Source organism: Poecilia mexicana, unplaced genomic scaffold (assembly GCF_051168715.1).
Source record: "Poecilia mexicana isolate PSO_F unplaced genomic scaffold, ASM5116871v1 scaffold_19, whole genome shotgun sequence".
Taxonomy (NCBI): Eukaryota; Metazoa; Chordata; class Actinopteri; order Cyprinodontiformes; family Poeciliidae; genus Poecilia; species Poecilia mexicana.
In genome coordinates this window covers 22,035,483-22,057,913 of record NW_028263388.1, presented here as the reverse complement: position 1 = coordinate 22,057,913, position 22,431 = coordinate 22,035,483, and the positions used below count along the sequence as shown (strand labels likewise).

At 41.1% G+C, this 22,431-nt stretch overlaps 2 protein-coding genes across 4 annotated transcripts in view; one reads left to right on the top strand and one right to left on the bottom strand.

The window, feature by feature from the left end:
• Window positions 1-8,020: 8,020 nt before the first annotated feature.
• LOC148153729 (uncharacterized) lies at window positions 8,021-8,971 on the top strand. Its single transcript, XM_088001068.1, has one exon. It carries the CDS (start codon window positions 8,240-8,242, stop codon window positions 8,969-8,971), a length of 732 nt encoding a protein of 243 aa, XP_087857194.1. The 5' UTR covers window positions 8,021-8,239.
• A 5,770-nt stretch (window positions 8,972-14,741) lies between these two features.
• plce1 (phospholipase C, epsilon 1) overlaps window positions 14,742-22,431 on the bottom strand; it is an 80,011-nt gene continuing 72,321 nt past the window's right edge. For 2 of the 3 annotated variants that reach the window (XM_088016415.1, XM_088016417.1), the window contains 11 exons: window positions 21,732-21,869; window positions 21,198-21,488; window positions 20,178-20,341; window positions 19,452-19,713; window positions 19,085-19,203; window positions 18,659-18,787; window positions 18,372-18,569; window positions 17,175-17,372; window positions 16,858-17,070; window positions 15,965-16,173; window positions 14,742-14,831 (listed from right to left, as the gene is read on the bottom strand). In XM_088016415.1, coding sequence (XP_087872541.1) covers window positions 16,009-16,173; window positions 16,858-17,070; window positions 17,175-17,372; window positions 18,372-18,569; window positions 18,659-18,787; window positions 19,085-19,203; window positions 19,452-19,713; window positions 20,178-20,341; window positions 21,198-21,488; window positions 21,732-21,869 — 1,877 coding nt within the window. In that variant the 3' untranslated portion in view covers window positions 14,742-14,831; window positions 15,965-16,008. Of the gene's footprint in view, window positions 14,832-15,586; window positions 16,174-16,857; window positions 17,071-17,174; window positions 17,373-18,371; window positions 18,570-18,658; window positions 18,788-19,084; window positions 19,204-19,451; window positions 19,714-20,177; window positions 20,342-21,197; window positions 21,489-21,731; window positions 21,870-22,431 lie in introns of those variants that run through there. The other variant, XM_088016416.1, reaches the window with a different exon arrangement.

Sequence of the window (22,431 nt, the reverse complement as noted above, 5' to 3'; positions counted from 1 at the left end):
ACCCAAAGCTCTGAACATCTTAAAGGGACATCTCCAGTCCAGTCTTTGAGGGTCTCTGACGTAAGGGCAATTTAGAGTAAGAGGCGTGTTTTTAAACTGGTGCTCGAGTATCCAGAGAGAACGTGAAGGCCGGGTTTCAAACCGTGAGCTAGTTGATGCTAACAACTGTATCACTGCAGTCCATTCTCAAATCCAGTAGAACGACGATCTGCACAGACTGATCTGGTCAGATTATTCAACATTTACAGTTTGACTGTCGAAAAAGTAAAGCAAAGCTACAAACCTACCAAGAAGTTGTTTTTCAGCTCCATTTACTGGCGAGGCAAAGAAAAGCATTTACCGATAGGAGCAGCCAGCAGGTGGAGGAAGCTCTTGACCCAACGACTATTTGTTGTGCCCTCCACAATGCTACACTCTGTGAACAAGTGCAAGAAAAAAACTGTAAGAAATCCCATTTTCAGTTTCCTACAAGCGAGACAGAGGAAGTAGTAAAGTTGTGGTCGGACGACAGAAAACTAAACTTTTTAGTCTAAATGTAAAATCGCTATGTGTGGAAGACGATACACATCATTGCCATCATGGTCATGTGGTCATGCTTCTCTTCATCAGATACATGGAAGCCCTCATTGTTCTGCTTCAGAAAAAGAAATCAATCAATTTAGATTAAATTGATCTCAGTCAAATATAACGACAAGCAAAGCACACGGAAATTATAAACATAAAAAAAAAATCATAGTTTGAATTTTGTTTTTTTTTTAAAGAAATTTTTCCTAAAAAGATAAAATGCTGTGGTCTAATTATTTAACATTCACAGGGATGTTATGTTAAGAAGGCTGGAAGTGATTCACAAATGCAAAAATCACCAATAGTGACGCTTGTTCCTTTGACATAGCTGAATGTGATGGTAATGTCACTACTGCCCTCTAGTGGTGACATAGAGTGGAGAGGAGGAATAGTGAAGAAATGGGTAAAATGTAAAATAAAGCAGATCTGTACCAAAGAATATTAAGAATTTTGTTTTCGCTGGACTTTAGATTCAGTCTGCAAACTCATAATCAGAGATTAGACCGACTAAGACTCACTACATTAGCCTGAGGAAGTAAAACCGTCCGCTTTTTGAATGTGACATTTATATATTACCTGGTCTTTCTGCTCAAACTCCTTCATTTTTCACTCTTTCCTTTGTTCCTCTCCTCTTTGTATCTTTTTCCCCCCCTCGACCTTCCTCTCCTCTCACCTGCACCCATCTGTCATCCATGTCCCTCTTCCATTTGTTTATTACTTGGCTGCCTAATGTAATACCAGGGCAACTTCTCCCACAGACTGACTGTAAGCTTAGTAATTACACAAGACAACTTCTCCGTTCAACTCCGGTAATGGACTCACAGTAAATTTGTTCAGTTAGTCACACTGCGACATATTGTTTTCAGGAAACCATTTAGTAGAATACTTTTTTCTTTGTTTTGACCCACCGGCTGTCTGAGTTGCTGGCTACAGGGCACGGAGCCCAAGTTGTGATACAGAACAGCTTTCTTGGCCGGGGACGTCGGGCAGTGCTCCCAGCAACAGACAACAAAGAGAGGCGTAAGGGATGGAGGGGATGGGGGGGGATCGATTCCTGCGTTTTCCACAAACAGAATGGCCCCTGGCAACAAAATGCTCCTTCTGTGATTAAGGCAGCTTTGTTTAGGCAAGTCATTAGAGACTGCTTATCATTGTGCTTAGCCACATTGTTGCACTATGTGTCACTTCTTGGATAAGTGACTTCGGATAGAGAAGTGTGCGGTTTTCTTTCAAGCTTCTTTCGCTCCCGTCTCAGCTTCTGATTGGCTGACGTGGCTCAGCATAAAGAAAGAGAGAAGTAGAAAAGTATAAGGGCTCTCTGGTTGCTTGTTTTCTTCTTATCTGTAATACGTCGTTAAATTCCTACTGTGTTTGTGCAGGTACGAGCTTCCTCAGTACGGCAGTCGCAGGAAGCTGATCTCACCCTCCGGTCTTTACGATGAGTACGGAGAGGTTGTGGTCGATGACGATGGCAGCTACTACTACAGCCCACAGGAGTCAGACGGAGAGGTAAGGTCGAAGGGAAGTGGTAAAGCTTTCTTGTTGTGACATTTATTTTATTTTTAATAATTCATGGTCAAATTAGGTGCAAATTAAAACATGATGAATAATAAAAAAACGATCCCGCAGCGAAAGAAACAATTCCATATCCATAAAAGTAAGAAATGACAGAAACTGAGTTAAACAAAGGTGAGAGGGGGAAATGAAGAGCAGCCATGATGTTAAAATGTTTCCAAAGGTTTGAGTGATTTCAGTTTCTGGTTTTTTTAGACACCAGGAGAGATCAGCTGACACTAATAAAGGTTTCCATTTGTAACATGTTCACCAAACCTTGTGCTTTTCGTTTGCATTACCTCAAATTTTTTACGACTAGCATTAAAAAAATATTAATTTGTCAGTAGCCTTATTGTGTATGAGACTGTAGGTACTCTTGGTTGCCATCTACTGTCCTGGAGGGACAACAGCAGCTGATTAGTTTGCTAATGCTACAGGCAGGCCAGCTCTGTGAAACAATGCATGTAATTTATTTTTTTAGATTTATTGTTTCATGTTTTTTTTTTTTTAACTGGATGAAAAGACAAGACACCAAGATATTAGACAATGTGAATATTTTACCTAGACAGTAAAAATATAAATTAGAGACATACATTCAACAAATGTTTTATGTTTATCGTTTTAAAGATAAACATAAAATGTTTATGTAATAAACATAAACATTATGTTTATTACATAATGTGTAATGTAATAATCTCATGACATTGGCTAACATTCTGCAAGTGTGTGTGTGCGCGTGTGTGTGCCTCAGTCATTACCACACACATCAGCCTATGAAGGTGTAATTTGGAACATATTGCCAGGAACAGTGTGGACATAAAGTCCAGGGCTTCTTGTTAAGTTGTCCCTTTTTAATATTCTTCACATGTCCTCTGCTGAGGACAGGTCAGGACTCCAGGCAGACTCCGTCAGAGCACGCTGCCTCTGCAATCATGCATTTGTAATGTGTACAGAATGTGGCTTTGAATTGTGTTGTTGACAAGGTTAGACGAGGTGCAGACAAAGCATCCTTTCTGCAACTTTTAATTGGAACTTGTGGCTGTAGCTCAGTCTTGTTGTGCTTCACAAAGGATTCCCATAGTAATTCCTTGCCCACTAGGTTAAATCAGCTATTGATGAAAGGCTGCTGATGATGCATCAAAGGACATGAGCTACAATTTTGATGATGTTTTCATTCTTTTTGTTCCACAAAGCCTAAATTATCTACCTTCCTAGTGTCTATACTAGGGGGGGCTGACGATCATCTGTTTACTATTGTGTACTTCTGCAGTTTCTGTTGCATCATGCCTGGATTTTCAACCACCTACGTGTTGTGGGTTCTGATATCGGATGTTTTGTGCCACCCGCTCGTGAGTCAGTTCATGGCTAAAACCTTTTGTACCCGCTTTGACAACCAACCAATTAAAGTAATTTTCTACGTAGCCTTCTGTAATGAAAAAGGCATTTGTATGACCTCGATAAATTAACTTATCAGTAAGATGCCCAAAGAGATATTTTGGCTTGATGAGAGGTCGTAATCTGTCATATTTCACAAGAGTCCACTGCCCCAAATGGGATCAAAACCATAATCTATGGTTAAAGAGTTGAATTTGAATGTAACGAAAGGATTGTGTTTAAAATAATAGCATCATGGAGTTTAATCAGTTGGGTCATTCAGTCTGTGAAAAAAAACAGATGGTGTCATAGAGATATAAAAGGATGAGTGCACCAAATGCTGTCCGTGCTGGTTGTAATACATTTATATCCAAGAATCTGAGTCCAGTTACTGTTAACTTGTGGATTAAAATACTAACTGAAAACAGGGGAGAACATATAAAAAATACAGACTTTCACAGGGTGCACCACTAAAGCGACCTAATTTATTTATTTTTTAAAAATTTAAGTCAAACCACAACCATTCCAATGGATTTAAAGAATATCTAAAATGACTTGGAGTCAGTCAATGATTTCTACTGCTACCTGGAAGTTGTGACAGTTTGCAGAAGAGCACATTGACTGGCCTAAGGAAAATGGTGCATCATTTTAAGGACAGGTGACGTACAGATGGTTAATAGAGGTTGCAGATTTTCATCAAACAATGAATTCAAGACATGGTACACTGTGACGCATGGTTAAAGCATCATGCTAGTGGGACGTTTCTTTTACTTGATGCTATTTACTGTAACACAAATTTCAAAATACCTTCAAAAGTCATGTGCTGGAGAGGTAATTTCCCTGAAATAGGTGTTTCTGTGAGAAAACAACCTCAAGCTCGCCTGTAATTGAGCAGCAGTTATGGAGCACAGCAGCCCAATCCACCCAAATGATTTTCATCATTTTGAAATTTCATACATTCTTCCTCGTATTTTGTTTGGAGCTGAATGTGCAGAGCTCCTAATGTGCTTGCATTTTCAAAAATAGAAGCTTTTATTAGGACTCCAGGCTTTTCTCCCTTTGTTTAAACATACTGCTGTTATCTGAACAGAACCCTTCCAAAGTGGAAGTTCACAGTGATAAAACGACAACTGCTTGCTAGAAAATGGTTGAACTGATCAGGATTCCTATTAGGCAGTGCTTTTGAAACAAACCAGGATTACAAACACCAGTTTAAAATACAATCAGTGCAAATTATTACTGAAGTTACTTACTTGCTCCATTGCTACTGAAATGTTCTGCACGTCCGAAGTGGAGGAATGAATGCATACTGTTAAAGTCCCACTAAGGCAGTCAGTGGGGGGACATTTAAAAAGCTGAAACAAGGCAGCAGAGCAGAGATATCACCATCGGGTTCATCATCCAGACAGGTTAAATTGTCTAGAAGAACCTTTTTAGTTCCTGGGATCAAAAGCAGAGGATTAAAGTTGACAGGATCTGAATCAGCAGAGCGTTGCTATTTTTGGGAGGAAACATCCATAGCAAAGCATTTTGGAAGAACAAAAAGCCAGTGGGGAAAACTTTGCATTTAGACGAGCACAGTTGAAAAGTTGAGCACAAACTAAAAGTTTGTAAAAACCCTCTCACACTGAGGCATTTCCACAGCATTCTGATCAAACAGGTGAGTTTAAAATCCACTCGCTTTCTTGTGCTGGACGTAGCGGTGAGTTGTTCTTTTATTCGTGTTTGCAGCACCGACAATGAACCTGGATTTTCTTCAAATATTAACCACTATGTCAGGCAGCTTGAAAGGAGGGGATGTGCAATATTTTGGAAAGATTAAAGCAAAAAACAAAAAAAAAATTGTATTAGATTGTGCTTGTTTTTGTCTCTAAAAAAAGTTTTGTCTTTGATGGTGCTTTTAATTAAATGAAGTTTTTTTTTAGTAAAAGTAAAAAGCAATAATCCCAATATGTATCATCACAATGACAGGTGAGGAGACAGTTTCAAGGCAACAGATTAGACACTCAGACTGGCCACCAAAATTCCCATCCTCCACCTGTTCAACCTCCGAGAAAAACCCCAGGAGCCCCAGGAGCTGAGGGTGACAGAAAACAACAGGACGGTGGTAAGCTGAAAGGCTCAAGCACAGCTGCCAGGCTAAAGGCCGTGATGGGAATGAACACGTCTGCTCCACCTCCGGCCATCCACTTACCATGGAACAAAGCCAGAGTGGGACCCATGGAAGTCGGAAAGGAGGGAGAAGATGTCTGCCCGGGGAATCGGGAGGCAGGGAAGTCGGAAAATAAAAAGGGAGGAAAGAGCGAGGCAGTGGAAAGGAGTTTGAAAAAAGAGCAGAGAGGAGAGCTGGGAAGTTGGGGAAGAGACAGCAGGCACAGCATGACTAACGGTCGGATGAAAAATTCAGCAGTGCAAGGAGGAGGCAACCGGCCAGAGCATGGGAGAGAGCTCCCCGGCCTGGTGGGGCTGGACGGGAGCTTGGTCATCGATGGGAGTTACTTCCAGACGTTCACCGGAGCAAGTATGCCTGCACCAGCAAAACAAAGGCTGGACGAGGCCTTTGGTCTTATCTCCTTAGCCAGAAGGATGCAAGAGCCCACCAGGGTGGGCGATGAACACTGGAGCGACAGGAAAAGCAGGGAGACGTACAGCTCTGTAGGAGATATGAGCGTTTCGGCAGCCGTGGCTGCCAGGAGACGCATGACGAGGCGGTGGGAGGGAGAGAAGGAGAGCAGGGGCAGCATGACCGAACAAAGTGACTCGGAAACAGGCAGCGGCAGCCGAGAGTCTCCGTCTGAATTCAGCCCGTCTGACAGGAGCAGCCCAACCTCATCGGCGACGGCAGAAACCGAAACCAACGAGTCGGACTTGGAAACGGAGAGCGACGACGAGAGTCGGGACGAGGACGAGGAGGCGTCCGATTCTTACGAGGAGTCTGGAACCGAGAGTGAAGGCGAGGAGGAAGAATCAGGCAGTGAAAGGTCAAAAGGTCAAAGATACGCCTCAAAAAGTAGCAAACACAGAAATGGCAGCACCGACTCTAAAAGGGATTCAAGTTCCACAGCGCCAAGGCCCAAAACATTAAGAAACTCTCGTTCTTCTAAAAGGTCTGGGCGAGAGAGCGAAGAAAACAGTGAGGAAGAGGAAGCGAGGGGAGGGGACGTCAGACTGAGAAAGTCCGCAGCCGGCAGGCGAAATTCAAACCACATCGGCTCAGGTGTGATGGACGCCTCGGACGATTTGTCGCCCATTATGGAAGACACGGAAGAGGACGAGAAGAGCAGCAGCCAAAGTGGAGGAGGAAGACACAAAGAGGAGGATGAAGTTTGGGGAAATGAATCGGCTGTTTGAAATGCCAATCAGGCCTGAGCCCCCCTCCTGAGATGAAACGCTCCGCCACTAAGTAAGGACCCGGTGAGAAGGCCTGCTGTGGGTGTGCAGTTCTTACCTGAGTGGAATCTGCTGCTGTAATCTGTCCTCCACGCCTGCTGTGATTTATGCTCACAGTAGCTTTAATTTCTAGCATGTCCTCTGCTGCACTGCCGACTGTCTGTTATCTGCTACTCTCTATCTTTTATATCTCCTTGTGACTTTAAACTCCCTTTCTCCAATCAGCTTTTTTTTTAATACAAAAAAAATCTGTGTCAGGTTAACATCCGTATTTGACAACCTGTCGTTCCGGTACAAAAAGCTCTGCCGCTATCCGAACAAGCCTCGGCGGTAGCTGCTGCAGCTCATACATTGTTATTCACTGATCTCTCTTTGTAGCAGAGTTTTTCTCATTCGTCATCTCTCCTTCTGCGTGCGTCATTCTCCCGGGATCAGTCCGCTCTCCCCACATCTGTTATCTGCAGGGCGAAGAGATGCTGCCACTGTAGAGAGAAACAGAACATATTCCTTCTCGCATGCTATCAAGGTTAAGTGGAAAAACTGTGAGGGGTTACACAGTGTGAAAGCAGATTGGATTTATTTTTCACAAGTCTTTTTCATCCTGCATAGTGTTTGGCTGCGTGTGTGTGTGTGTGCAGAGAGCAGCACTGCTGGCTCTAAGCTTCAACAGCAAGAAGGATAAAATGTTAACATCTTTTATATGTCATATTCTCAAAGCGATTATGTCTGTGCTTTATTATAATTAAAACTTAAGCAGCAGATTAATGAAAGGCTGCTTTAAAATGCTCAGAATCACTTTATGAGCCGCAGTGGAAAAAAAGTTCTGCGTTCGGAGAATGGAAATACTTGAATTAGCAGATATTGACAAATCCATTTGGTGCAACGAGTCCCTTAGTGGGAGATTTCATTTGAAAACGAAAGGAAAAAAAAATCTCACTATCTGGTATCGACTGATCATCCTGTTATTGATTGTGGATTTAAAAAAATGATCCATTGTTTATACTGCAGCTCTCCTTTCAGATTTTCCAAAACAAAAACATAATTTTGTTGTAAAATGACACAAAAAGTAATTGAATTAAAAGCAGAAAGAGTTACACTGTACATCAGTGTAACAACCAGAACATTAACCATTTGAAGCTACAATTTCAATGGACTCATTTCCTGGCTGTAAAAACACAAAGACGGACGCACCAGGTGGATTGTTTCTCTCTCCAAACTCCACTCCTCAAAGACGCAAACAAAAAAAGATTTCTTTCATCAACGAGCCATTTGACTTAACAATAGTTTGTGATTTTGATTTAAAAGTTAATTTGTGTCTTCCCTCCAGCCTGGCGGTAGAAAGCGGCGGATCAAGTTGATGGTTGACCGAGAGTACGAGACCAGCTCCACCGGTGAGGAGAGCGTGCCAGAGACCCAACGCAGCCGTTTATCCGCCACGCACAACAGCCACGTCAACGTCAACGGTGGGATCTATGTGGCCCAGAACGGCTCCATCGTACGCACCCGACGATCGGTCAACGCTTCGGGTCCTTCCCAGAGCGCCAGCTCCGCAAAGAACAATCTAAAACCAAGCTCTCCCATCTTCAGCTCACGGCTGGCCAAGCACTTTAAAAAACTGGACAAAATGGCTGCCACGCTGGAGGAGAGAGTGCCCCTGAACACCACCAAGACGCAAGCGGGAGAGGGGCGCCACACACTGAGCACTTTTCAGAGCTGCAGACGGGCCGCCTCGGCAACGGCCGCCTCCTCTTTCTCCAGCTCTCACAAAATGCTGAATGTGTTAAACACTCGACAGTCCAGCGTGTCCTTGGGGTCAACCAGCACCAACAACACAGGCCCCGAAAGCGCAATGTCTAAACCCGACGTGCTCCCGGCGGCGCCGGCTGTCGCAGAGCAGCAGCCCGAGAGCGCGTCGGAGCAAGACGGGCCAGCAGAGGGCGAGCTCGAGTCAAAGGTGGACGGAAGCGGCAGCCTTGATGCCGTTTCCAGGGAACCTCTGGAGTGCCCGAGTGACAGAACACAGTCGGATGAGGAGGAGCTGTGGATGGGCCCCTGGAACAGCCTTCACATACCCATGACCAAACTCTGAGTTCAACGCCACTGTGCTCGCTCCTTATTGCCAAGTCCATTTAATGTTTTCAGTATGTTTTCTTTTCGTTCTCCGTGAAACTAACGGAGATGCTCCAGTACAGCAAAAATATATATCGATTGGTTTATACTAGCTAAAAATGACTTGACATTCAAATCACATGAAACTAATTATTTTTTTTCTTTTAATTTATGTCCAGTGAGATGGGGTTTAATTTGCCATCTGCAGGTTCAGCAGTAAATTGTCTGTTTTGTAATTTCTGTGTTTCAATCTGTGCATCTCCTCAGCCTTGCTGATCTGAGAGCTGCAGCACCTTCAGAAAACTGGACCTACAGTGGTAACACGCATTACTTTAAGAGTGAGGGGATGAAAACTTGACTCTTTTTAATGGCCCTTTAAGCGACTGGTGTCTGTATGGAACTGTGCTTGTTTCATTCAGGTTTATGGCCAATGGTGCAACTCGACGTAAATTTGCCTGATGCATTTCATTGACACATGCAGTCTTGTATTGTTCACACTTGCCTTTTTATTCTTGTCAAGCTGCTTGGCAGACTCGATCCAAATAAAGTTTCAATCTGTTGGAAAATGAATTTGTGGCTGCTGCTGCGGTGCTGCACAAATGAGTGTTTCTGCAGAAGACATTACAACTAATGCCCACCATTAAAAGAACTAACATACTGAGGAAGAAAAATAATACAGAATCTATTTCTAATAAGTGCAAAAATGAATTATGTCTTCTACATGCTGTTGATTATTTACAATTAAAGTGGAAATTATTTTGAGATCAGTGAGATGCTGGCAGTTCAACCTTTCATGCAGAAAAGCAAACAAGCAGATACAAATTGCAGTAAGTTATAACTTTAATGTGGATACATCATGTTTTTAAATCCTTTTCACATTTACATAATTCAACTGTGGTCTATATAAAGTGGAACTACAGTGCCTTGGTCTTAAATCCTTGACATTGTAGCTCCACTGCTACAACATCCAAGAGCAACTAATGTTGGTGCCGTCTCTTTAAATGCAAATGAAGCACGTTACTACCTCTAGGTTGCAAAATGTTCCACTTTGCCTGTTCAGCCATTTTTTTGTAATTTGATTGCAGGGATATGATTATCTCTAGATGTTCACTCCCAAATTGATTAAAAAATATATTAAAAAAAAACCTGTCAGATACCATTTAGAAATGTATATGCTACCAAAATATGAGTGAACATGGTTTGTAAACAAGGCCTCAGCTCGCTAACGCTACTGCCTAGAATGGCACTGAATGCATTTGGATCATTTTTATCACATAAACTTGTAGCTTCAGCATCCCTGCAATTGTGAGAAATTTAAATGACCTTGTCTGACAGTCAACACTGTGACATAATACAGAATCTGAACGGATTGAAGAATACGCAACCTCCAGCAAGACTTATGTAAAAGTTCATTTTGCATTATCTATCTCCTTCATGTTAATGTTTTCTATGGGTTTTTCACAGTTGACTGTTTTTAGTGAGACCTAAGCCCATCCTGACTGCAGGAAGGAGTTCTCTTTAATTTCCTGTGGGATCCACTTAACAGAACACATCTCCCTCGTCAAGGCTCCTTATGATATAAGTGGCCTAACTTTTTAATTGCGAAGCACATTATAGTGAATTGTTTCATCTGAAAGCTCAGAGAGGAAGGATCATTAACCTGCAGAATCACCAGGTTTTAAAACTGGTCATTTAATTTGATGACTGCATAATTTTGCATTAAGGGACTCGAAAGACTGAGCTGTACTGGTGCTGATATTTGACACGGAGCGCTCCTTATTAAATGGAAATAGCTGACTGAGCCACAGAGTTACATTTCAAACATTTTCTGGAAGGCTGGGCACGTCTGAGCAACTGTTATGGATTCAACCAAATGGCCTGATTATGTCACTGAAAGCTGTGTCCACTGTGGCACACTGAAGAAGATGGAAAACTACTAAGCTCGGCTCATTAGGCCACAAGATGGGATAATAGTAAAATGATGTTTAACTCAAAACTAAAGTTGAACGATAATGTTTGTTTTTCTAAACGGAACATTTTGGGAGTAAGGCGTACAGGCACAAACAAACTGACAGGTACGTCCAAACTATGACCTGCGCTGAACTGACGTCTTTTTGAATGATTTCAACCACCACTGGACTTTGAGGTGCTTTGAGACAGAGCCACTGGTAAATATAGTTTTACAAAGTTCTCATGTGTAAGTAGTGGCAATTATATATTAAAATAATATTTTAAAAATTTGTCATGAAAACTTCTCTAATTCTCCAAACCAAGATTGCTCAGAACGCTGTCGATTGCAGGTGAGATAATGAAAACTCATAATTTCTCCACACAACCCCAATTCAAAAATCTAGCGATATCTTTACTTCTGTAGTTTAGTTACCATTCTAAAATAAAACTGACTTTTTATCCACCGCTGTTGAGCTTACATAAGACACCCCAATGTGCAACATCATTAAATATTTGCATTTTATTCAGATTTTGCTATGTGACAAATCCATCATTAACTATCCATTCAGGAATTCAAGTAAATAGACATGTGCTTATGACGGGTTTTAACACAGATCGTGGGTGGTAGATGATATACTGAACGTTTTATGGAGATAGTGCTAAAGATGCAACACAGCCGACAACAAGCAAAGACATGTCAAGTTCAGTGGATATAAAGAATACATCAAAATGTAAATAATCTTTTCGTTCCACATTAATGAAGAATATGACAGTAAGAGATACTACTGCGTAACTGCAGGATAATATGCCACGAGAATGACTACTGCACAAAACTTTGCACTAAAATATTTACATGACTAAATAAGTTTGAGTCAAGTCAAAGGAGAAGGATGTACCTCTTCTTTAACTACAATAAATAAAAAAAGAAAAACTACTTACAGAAACAACATAACTGCCAACCAGGGCTTCACATTAAAATAAATAACACACACAGTTCTCTCAGGTTGTAAAAAAAAAAAAAACACATTACATTCAGAAATGAGGTCTACAGGTTAGGAAGAAGGAAAGCAAGATGTGAATGTGAAAAAACTCAGATTGCTCACAGATTTTCACAGCCTAACAGAAACTCTTCCTACCTGCACTGACATCGCTTTCATCCAGGCCACGGAGGCTGCAGGTAACGGTTGTTTGATGAAATATTATCTTTTGCTGAACATAATGGTTTTTCTTTGTGTTTAATTTCAAATTTGTAGCTGTCTGATTGGATAAGAGGATTAAAGCTTCATTATCACTGACATGAAGTTGTGGTTTCTGGGATCAGTGTTTCATCTACCTTAATTACCTGAAGCCTCTGGGACCAGACCTCCCCACTGTCGGATGATAATCAGTGCGCGTGAATGAAATCAATTCTGACCAATTACAACAATAATTCAAGGCCAACAGTTAAAAATATAAAATTAGAGAGACAGAAAGAGTGAAGAAACTGTTTCATATTGCACTAAATTCTAACTAATTTTCTTGGCACTGTGCTAGCTCCAGATAGAACGAGGACTAAAGGAAGAAGGGCAAGGATTTTTGAAATTACAAGCTAATAAATCAGAACACGATCAGTCAGTAAAATGTTGGAATGCAAGTTAAAATCTTAGTAATGGTTTCACAAACTATTATCAGGAATTTAACGAATGATTCGTCCCACTAAAACCTGACGATTTAGTGGTTTGTAAATTCAACTCCATATCTATTTACGGCTCTTTAGGGTTGGTAATGCTGCTTGTTTTGGTAAATCGGTGTTCCTCTCATCAGAAATCACCAACCAGACAAAACAACTAAAGATTTTTCCTTTTGAAGAATAAAATATTCAGCTGAAATGCAAGCTATTTTTTTGTTGTTGTAAATAAAAATACAATGAAGGCAAATCTTAGTTTGTCTAACAGATTAAATAACAGCTTCTTAACCACATCAGTAGAAACTGTAATGTGTATTATATATTTTTTTGTAGTTTTACTTTTTATCCGTATTTACATCTTCTTTTTTAAACTTTTCAGAGAAGGTTTTGCTAGGGAAAATTATAGACTAAATATTGTTTCATTTACAGACTTAATTTTGCCCAAAAAAAAAAAAAAAGTTACCTCATGAGGCGCTCTTTAGTTTGGATCAGAGATAACATGAGGGAGACCTAACATATCTACAAATCAGACGTCAAACATACATTTACATTTAAAGTTCTAAGTAAAATAAATAGTAATAAAAACCTACTGATGAATATGGGAAGAATTGGCCAAAAGTGATTCTAGTATTAATTTTTTAACAAAAAATATTTCCAACAACTTTAAAATTTAAGCTCAGATGATACACTGATATGAACAACTCAAATAAAATTCATGTCACATTTTCTTCTGTTTTAAATAAAAAGAAAAAAACTTGGTTCACAATAAAAGCAACACAAAATGGTCAAAATAAAGAAAACAAAACACAATATGATCATCTAACACAAATAAAAGAAAGAAAATGTGCAAAATGCTGTTAGGAGAATAATCACAAAAAAATTAGGAGCTGAACTCTGCACTGCTGCATGAACTTATAGGAACCATTTGACTGAGCATCCGCTTAAAATCTTGTTACACATTAGACTGAGAAACTGGGAAATGAAAATTTGCACGGATTTTAGACGTACAGTGGCCTCTCAATAGTAAATTGCAAAATGAATATTTTCCTAAAGCGTTAGTTCCCAAAATGGTAAGTAGCAAGAGATGCGAGCTCTTAAATTTTCTGTGCAACAGCTTCAAATCCTCCTTAAAAACATCTTCAAATAGAAGTCTGAGGCAGTTTTGCAGCATTCTTCAGCCACGTTAAAGTGAAGCAACAGAAAGTTCCACAATCGCTCCTAAACAGAAACCAATATTGCACACCTACGCTGTTCTAGGACGCTGCCATGTGTGCTGTTGCTTTTAGTGCAGGTACGTTAGTGTTCGACAAATTGCCTGGAGCCTCGCAGCTTCTGTTAGTGAATGACTAAGTGGAAAAGTTTACTTCACTGCCTCAAACTGTGCTCTTACAGCACCACAGAGTTGAGACAGTGAGAAGAAGAACCAAACAAGCCCGCTTGTCTGCCTCTGCTGTAATGTCTTTACCCAAGAGAGGAAGAATAAAATCTCCTTACTTACAATATCCTTCATTTTAATTAAGATCTTCCTCCATCTGGCACTACTTGAGTATCGGTTTACATCAAACCAGTTGCCTCCTTTGAACCATCTTAACCACAAAATAATTTGTGTCTAATAAAAAAAAACATTTATCCATTGAGCAGCTCATTTAGCAGTTTAAACTCATACTTATTTGTCAATTAACTGTCCCTCAGGGATTTTTTCCTCCTGCTCGTCAGAAACAGGAGGAATATTTTAGTGCTATTTACCGTCCCTGAAGACTGCAATTAAAATCAGCTGCCCATGATACTCTGGACCATCTCTGGAGTCCTAACAATCACTAGAAACCGAGAGGAATGGGGACAGACACTTGGGAATCTCCCAAACTCCTGTCCATCCTTCCACCAAGTGAGGAAACAAGGTTGTTATGCACGCCTCGCTTTAAGAAGAATCTACCCCAAAATCTACAATTCCTCGTGGAAACACTTCAGAAATTGTGGGAAAAACAGAAAATTCCTCCAAGTTTACGAGTAGTCAGTGCAAGTTTTCCTCCTGGATCTCATGTGTGGATCTTCCAGTTCCTAAGGAGGTGAAGCTTCAAAACTCGGAGGGTGAGAGAGCAGCTAGGAGGCTGGAAAAGTTGGAGATCTCTATTAAAGGAGGAGGAGGAACCCTGGATGAACCTTCCAGCCTCCACCCTACCCTCAGTCACCCACATCTTCAGACCTGCAGCAGCAGACAGATACCCTGCAGAGAACATAATATGACTTTTATTTTTATATTTAGAATGGAAAATATGTGTATTTATTCGATACAACCACAGAGGTCCAACAAGGATGAACTGTAATCAAAACCACACAGCAGATAAAAACAATCATGAGAAATGGATTAATGCTAGAAAGCGAAACTGAAATGCTGCTGGTGGTTAGTGTACCACATTTGAGTTGGTGGAATGAAGTTTTGTTTCAGTCAACATGTCTGAATCAGAACAAAACAATCTGAAGAGTGATTCCAGATATAAACTTCTTTCAGACCAAAAATCACAACATGATTTACACGTTTCATGCTCTATTGGTAATTCAGTAGCAAAGTAACCCTGTGCACATATGGAGCACTTTACAACTAGTGAATCTCCTTCCAAAAATGTGTGAAAAGCAGTAGAATAAACTGACCTAGGGCTGCAGGAAATGATTATTTTGGTAGAGTATTGATTACTCTGATGATTAATGGAGATTTTTCATTTAACCTTCTCATCTGGTCAACACACAAGTTTTCCACAAGACGCATGTGTGGAGACTGAGATGGTTATGGAAGAAGGATGATTCTATGTCTGGTGAACAATTTCATTGTTGATTTAGCCAAATATCACAATGATAATGAAAGACTCAATTAGAACTCTTTTGAATTTTTCTGGCACAAATTTAACCAGAATTTGTACCATAACAAGGCTCCTCAGAGCCTAAAAAAGAATAACAGACTCTCCATCGTGTTCAGTCAAAAAGTTATTTTTTTGTGTAAATTTGCCCTCTTAGAGAACATTTTGCCACATTTACTGTCATGATCACTGAAAAATTGTGGCTTCTTAGTGAATGGAAACATTTGGGTCCTCATCAAGCCAGAGGCTGAGAAATAAAAAGAACCTGTGCTCAATACAACTCTGCTCAAACTTTTTTTTTCCAATTGCTTTTATTTTGAAAGAACTATTAGAGAGGGCATTAATTAAGGAAATTTTGTTCTGAATAATAAAAATAAAGGCATACTTGAATTTATGCACCGACTTAAAATGGTGCCAGTCCCTGTGGAAGCTGCAAGTATATGGGAATGTCTCTGCTAGCACTGAGTTCAATGTAATGTTAGAGGTTATAGACAGCATACAGTACCTCTGTTGCCTCTCCATGCACAGACAGCAGGCAAATTGTGTGCCTCACTCCTGGAGCTCTGTCAGAGCCACACAGCATGCAGCTCGCTCATCCTTACTCTGCGTGGGGCCGTCCGCTGCCATGCCAGTCGTCATGCTGCGGCTGCGACTGGTTAACTTTTTCAGCTCACTGGCAAAGGAAATCACCTTCTTTTTGTCCTCCCGCGCCAACTGGAAGAAGAAGGGGTTTGGTGTTAATGGCACAAAATAAGAGATGTCACAAATGGCTATTTCAATCTCCTCAATATAAAGGTAGGATCAAGGTTTCCTCTTCTTTCCCCCTTTTTTTTATAACCTGATTCATTTGCTGTTTTACTTGTGCATTATTTGTGAATGAAAGCACACTTAAAAGGAACTTAAAAATATACTTTAAGCTTTATTTAGCGAGCGTTATTTACAGTTTCATAGCGAAAGGCGTCGGATGCAAAAATAATGATAAATAAATAAAATGCAGAGACAGAAAAAGATGTTTACAAGCTCATTAAAACTGCATAATGAATCACAAAAAACATGGAAAGGAAGCAGAGCACAAAAAAACAACAACAAAACCAAAGGCAGCAGCGGCAGGTACACAAAAGCCATTATGATTGTTAAAAACATAACACAGAGCTTGAACAGCGCATTAGAACATGACAAACAGTTTGCTTTATGTGTAATGCTCTGAGAACGAGTAGAAGCAGAAGGATGGAGAACACGTGTAGCAGCCACACATTGTTTCTGCTCATACAACAATAAAACTGGGAAAACAACAACTGAGACAAAAACATCACCTGAAAACAAAGCACCAAAGACTGGAAGCTAAACAACTAAAAAAAGCATCTTGTTCTGGAAATATCTTTCTGTGTTTCGAGCTACCTGCTCTTTGAGTTTAAGAATGAACTTTCCGGCGCCCCGCCAGCGGTTCTGAGCTTGGTAGACGCACTCGTGATCCAGCAGCACCCGCTGGAGGGGCTTGGTGGCGGAGGACTTCTTAGAACCGGCGTCCTTGCCGACCTCCTCCACCAGCACATAGTCACAGGGATTGGGATTGGACAGGATACTGTAGGAATACTTTGCCTTTGACAGTGTCTACTCAAAAACAACAAAAAGAAAACAGAGGGAAAAAAAATATGATGTAGAAATCATAAAGCTGGAATTCTGTGCCAGGCTTTAATAATTTGTTAGGGACCCACCTGCTGGATGATGTCCTGAGCTGTGCTGTACCGCGGGGCTTTGATCACAGTGTGAGGCTGTTCTGGTGAAACTTCATGGACCTGAACTAAGAACATCTCATCCTCTCCTCCACTGCCGCCGCCACCTCCTGCTGCGTCCTTCCCCCCCACTGTCGCCTCCTCCTCTCTCTCCAGGACAGTGATTTTGTCGTTAAGGTTCTGAATTAATGAAACCGACAAGAAACAAACTTCAAAAAAAGTACAAAGAACTGGTGCATTTTAATTAAATTACAATATGATCGAAAGGTTTACTTATTTTGGAAACTGAAAGGAAGAAAAGACGTAATAAAGCTTTATATAGTGTTTATTTCTGTTAATTTTGATAATTATGGTTTACAGCTAAATCTTAGTTCTTTGGAAAACTTGAATATAAAAATAAAACAAACAAAAAAGTATTTTCAATGAAGAAATGTCAGCCGACTGAAAAGGATGTTCATGTATTGCACTGTTTATGCAGGCAATACTTGTTTGGGGCTCTTTAAGTTACTTTATTTATACCTCTAGGTAGATTTGTTTTGCAGGGGTTCAAAACATAACACACACACACACACACACACACACACACACACACACACACACACACACGCACACACACACACACACACACAGAGAGAATAAAAAAAAGAAAAACATCATAACCAGAATCAGTCGGATATAACAGTGCTGAAAGTGCTTGAGGCTCCACAAATGTGATCACAGCAGGACACAGAAGTGAAGAGTAAGACTCAAAAGTAGAAAAAAATGAAAAAATGAAATCTATAGAGACTAATAGTGTCATTTCAGCTGCATCAATACAGAATGGTATAAAGCGCATGTAGCTCTAATAGCAGCTTTCAGCTTGTCTGTGATGTTTGATCTCAACTTGACAATACTCCATAGATTCTTCACGTGCTTTAGGCCAGGCATTCCATCACAAATCCATCTGTGCAGAAATCCACAGATGGATCCGCAGATGGATCACAAATCCATCTATGCAAAATGATTTTACATCATTTATTTTGCTCTTGAACAGAATCATTGAAATGCATAACATTTTTGAACATTAGAATCTCACTCACTGAAGTGCATTTTTAGGAGGTAACCACAAGAGGGCACTAGAGTCTGCATTACGTCATGTAGCTGAAGCAAAGCACAGGATGCAGCTCAGTTTGTTTGTACCTCCTCTCTTGTTTTGATGCAGATCCTCCCCACGTATCCATCGTCTGCGTCCCAGCTGCTGACGAGCCTGACCACCTCCTCCTCGGGGGCCAGGGGCCGATACTGAGCGCAGCGCTTCACCTCGCTGCGCTCCTTCAGCAGGGGCACTTTCTCCTCACACAAGAAATGCTCCAAAGGGTTTTCTCCAGATGTCACAACCTGAACACATATAAACGACAAATGCCTGTGTTTATTTCTTTCACTCCTGCCTCAGTCGCTTTTTCATTTTTCGTTTCCGTCGCACATACCATGTCCAGCAGCTGCTTGGCTGTGGTCTGCTCCGTCACAGAGAAGACTTTGAAGGGTTCTGGACCAGGAGTCCCATGTACTGTCACCCTGTGCTGCTCTGAAACACGCTTCTCCTCCGAACTAAACAGCTGTGGAAAGATCAGGCCACGCATGGCGCGGCACGTTATGAAACTTCCCGACATGACATTTCTGCTTTAGTAGACACTCTCTTCAGAGCGAGAAAGTCAAACCGAAGCGAGTTTTGATGTTGCTGACTGGGCCAGCAGGAGTTGCTTTGAACATTCCTGGGTTGCAGTCTATCACTTGTTAAACTTTAATGAGGATGTGTCATTACGAAGGCTTTGAAGTTTTTTACAAGTGCACTTAAGCGATCAAATCTCGTTTGAACCGCCGCAATCTCTGCACCAGACCTGAGCAAGTCTTACCAAAGATGAGGGAGTGGCGCCCCCTGTGGGACCTTCCTCTGTTCTGTGGCTGTAGATGAACAAGCTGGAGACTTCGAGAGGTTCATTATGCTGCGTTCTCAGCTGAACATGCCTGTAACCTAAAACACAGAAAAACAATAACTATACTCTGACTGGATATATGTGCTTTTTTAAAATTGTCTTTAAAATGACTGTGAAAGACTGGATCTAAAATTTTTTATATTTATAATGGTTTACAAAAGTGTTGATGCCTCTAAAAAATGTTCACAATGTACACATGAGGTGAGGATTAACACAAATATATATTATTTTATGTATTTATTTTGATTCACTATGACTTATTTGCTGTCAGCTGCGTGACTCCAACCTGGTTTGAGGGCTTTCAGAGGCATCGTTCTCTGAGCCGTGATCTGGGAGCTGTTGTTCTCCACCACGGCAAATCGCAGGAAACACATCTCCTCGAAATGCACCGTGAACTGAAAGCGCTCGCTCCACATCGGGTTGAGGGTGTTGCGGTGGATGGGCTTGGTGCGGAAGTGGTAGGTGTCGACCGACATTCCCAGGACGTCTACCTCGATGCAGGGGCTGCCGGAGCTGTTACCCGGACAGACGTTCTGTCCGGAAACGAGCTGAGAGGAAAGCACGATGTGAGATGCTGTCATTTCTTTCTAGATATATCATTCGGCACTAAACAGCAGGTGGGTCTGAGAGCACTGCATTCAGTCACCCTGACCTGCAGAAAAGGGATTTACCTTCTTTTAGGCCCCCACACAGGAACACAGTGTGATTTTTGTGTCGAGTCACTCCTGTTTATACTCTTTGTTCTGGTACATCAGTTTACGACCAGGCGAATAATACTTTATTAACATCAGCGGCAACTTTAACCGATCGACTTCCATCCAAAAAAGGCAATACAGCCATGGGTTTTGTGGGGATTTTCTTTTTTTTTTAAGATCCTAAACTAACTTTTGATGTGCATATGGGAAGTTTTTTTTTTTACATTTATATAAATAAGAAAATGTGTCCTCTTAAAACTGAAACATGAAAGAACAATTGTAAAAATGTAGTCATTCTGAGTGAAGTTTAAACTCACAGTGAGGGAATAGACTGCTGGGCTCATTTTCTCCAGGTCTCTTTCCATCGGACAGAACTGCTGGTAAAGTGGACAGCTACGGTCCCAGAGCACAGCAGGCTTCAGAACATAGCCACAGCCACCATTAGTCTCAAACAACGCTGTGTTTAACTGCATCGGCAGATCTGAGGAGGAAGAAATAAAATCTAAACTTTTAACACAACAAAACAAGCAGGAGTTTTGCACAAAATAGCAACAGTGTAGAAGGAACTGACTTTGTGGGAAAAGGCGGCAGTGTGGGCTCACATTAGCGAGTTGAGGGATTTTCTCACAAAAACAGAATGTGGTCAGCATGTAAACTGCTCTTAAGAGACAATGAAATTGTCTCCCCGTGTTTAACACTGCCACTCTTTCAAACTGCATCCGGGAGAGCCTTTCTAAAAGGCAAATACTTAACGTAATTGTGAGCATCCTCATCACATCTATCACTTTTATGCATAAGTTTATGTTTGAAAGATGATGTAGCCATGATTGAGTAGGAAATACTTAAAGGATAGGAACAGACTCTAAAAACCACTTCTGCTTTACAGATCTCCTCTGTTTCTGCTTTCTTTGACACACCTAAATTAAAAGGTAATTTCTTTGTTGCTAAATTATAACTTCATTTTTTAATTAGTTTTGAGGAAGCTAATTTCAGTATGTCTTGCCACACCCAGGCCTGACTACTCTATCGCGTAGTATCTGTCTGACAGGCTAAATGACCTCAAAAAAGCAACACATTGTGACTCGAAAAACAAATTTATTACCACCTATTGGTCTGCAAAGGCTTACAACAAATGAAATAATCTAAAAGCAACTTTTATATTTACTTACTGCTCTGGCAGATATGGACCTAAAGTCTCCGAGGCAATTCAAAGATGCTATAGACTTATGTAGAAACTCGAAACACGTCGCATTTTATCAAGCAGACATAATCTGCCTTTTATCCTGCTTCATACGTTGACTGACATGTACCTAAGCAGGTCAGCGCATTGCTCTCACCGTCTGTCTGATAGTTGAGGGCCACCAGCTGAATTCCATGCAGCCAGAAGAGCAGAGGGTTGGGATTGGTGGAGTCGATCCTGGTGGCTGCTGGGTATGTCCGGAGCAGCTGGCACTCCGTGTGTTGGATCAGCTTCTGAGAGTACCGCCGACACAGCCGCTTGGCTGCGTTCTCGTTGACGGATGAGATGTGGTAGCATTTGGGTGTGCGGATGATGGCGCTGAGCGAAGTGGGGGGGTTGAGTATGGGGGATGTCTGCTGTTCCTCCCAGCTGAGCCGTTCAGAGCCGCCTGCAGAAAGAGCAAGGAAAACTTTTAAAATCAGTATTTTTAGTCTTCTAAAATAAGGCAAAAATAATAGAAATAATCAAGAAAAAATCTGAATTAGGGTTCTGTTACTGCACAAAGACTGATAATTAATTATTAATACCCTTAACTATACTAATCCAATCCATCTTAAATGTTGGTCTGACAGGTTGGTCTGTTTATTTTCTGATTTCTGTTAAATCAGGAGCAGCTCTAGGCCCTGCATACCTTTTCCTGGGGTGCGGCTTTGGGCTGTGACCTCCCCTGTTGCGCCACAGCGAGAAGGAGCTGTTCCAAATATGGACTTCCTGCTTTTTCCTCTGTCCTTTCCTCTACCAGAGCCAGATGGAGACAAGGTAGACAGACCTGCAGGGAGATAGAAGGCAGTGAACCATACGATACCTTTCATAGACCCTTTTAACTCTGGTTAATATCAACCAATAAAGTCCAAGATCTAATTAAACTTAATTTAATTAGATAAATAAAACATAATTTCCTAATACTGTGCCAAGATGTCACCACTGCCATGAGATGTCTAGCAGTTTCCTCAAAATATAGGGAATTCTCCTATAAGTGTGGGAATATTTGGATAAGGTACCAAAAACATCATCAGAATGAGGCATTTTGGAAATTTTGGAAAGAAGTGAAGAAAACCGCCTCCGATTTTGATCAATAATTTTAATCTGTGCGGCATATGACTAAGAACAGTCAAAAGGCACAAAACCAAAAACACTTTTCAACCAATGATTAATCTGAGCTGATGACACGGAGGCTCTGGAGCCTGAAGTAGCTGTAAAAACTCCCAACTTGCCTCTGTTGCCAAGCAATCTGCTTATATGTGTATCTTGGAAGAGCGTGCACTTCTCAGTTTGGAGTGCTACTCCACAGGAAGCATGGTTTATACCAGTACTAAGCAGGGTGCCATAAT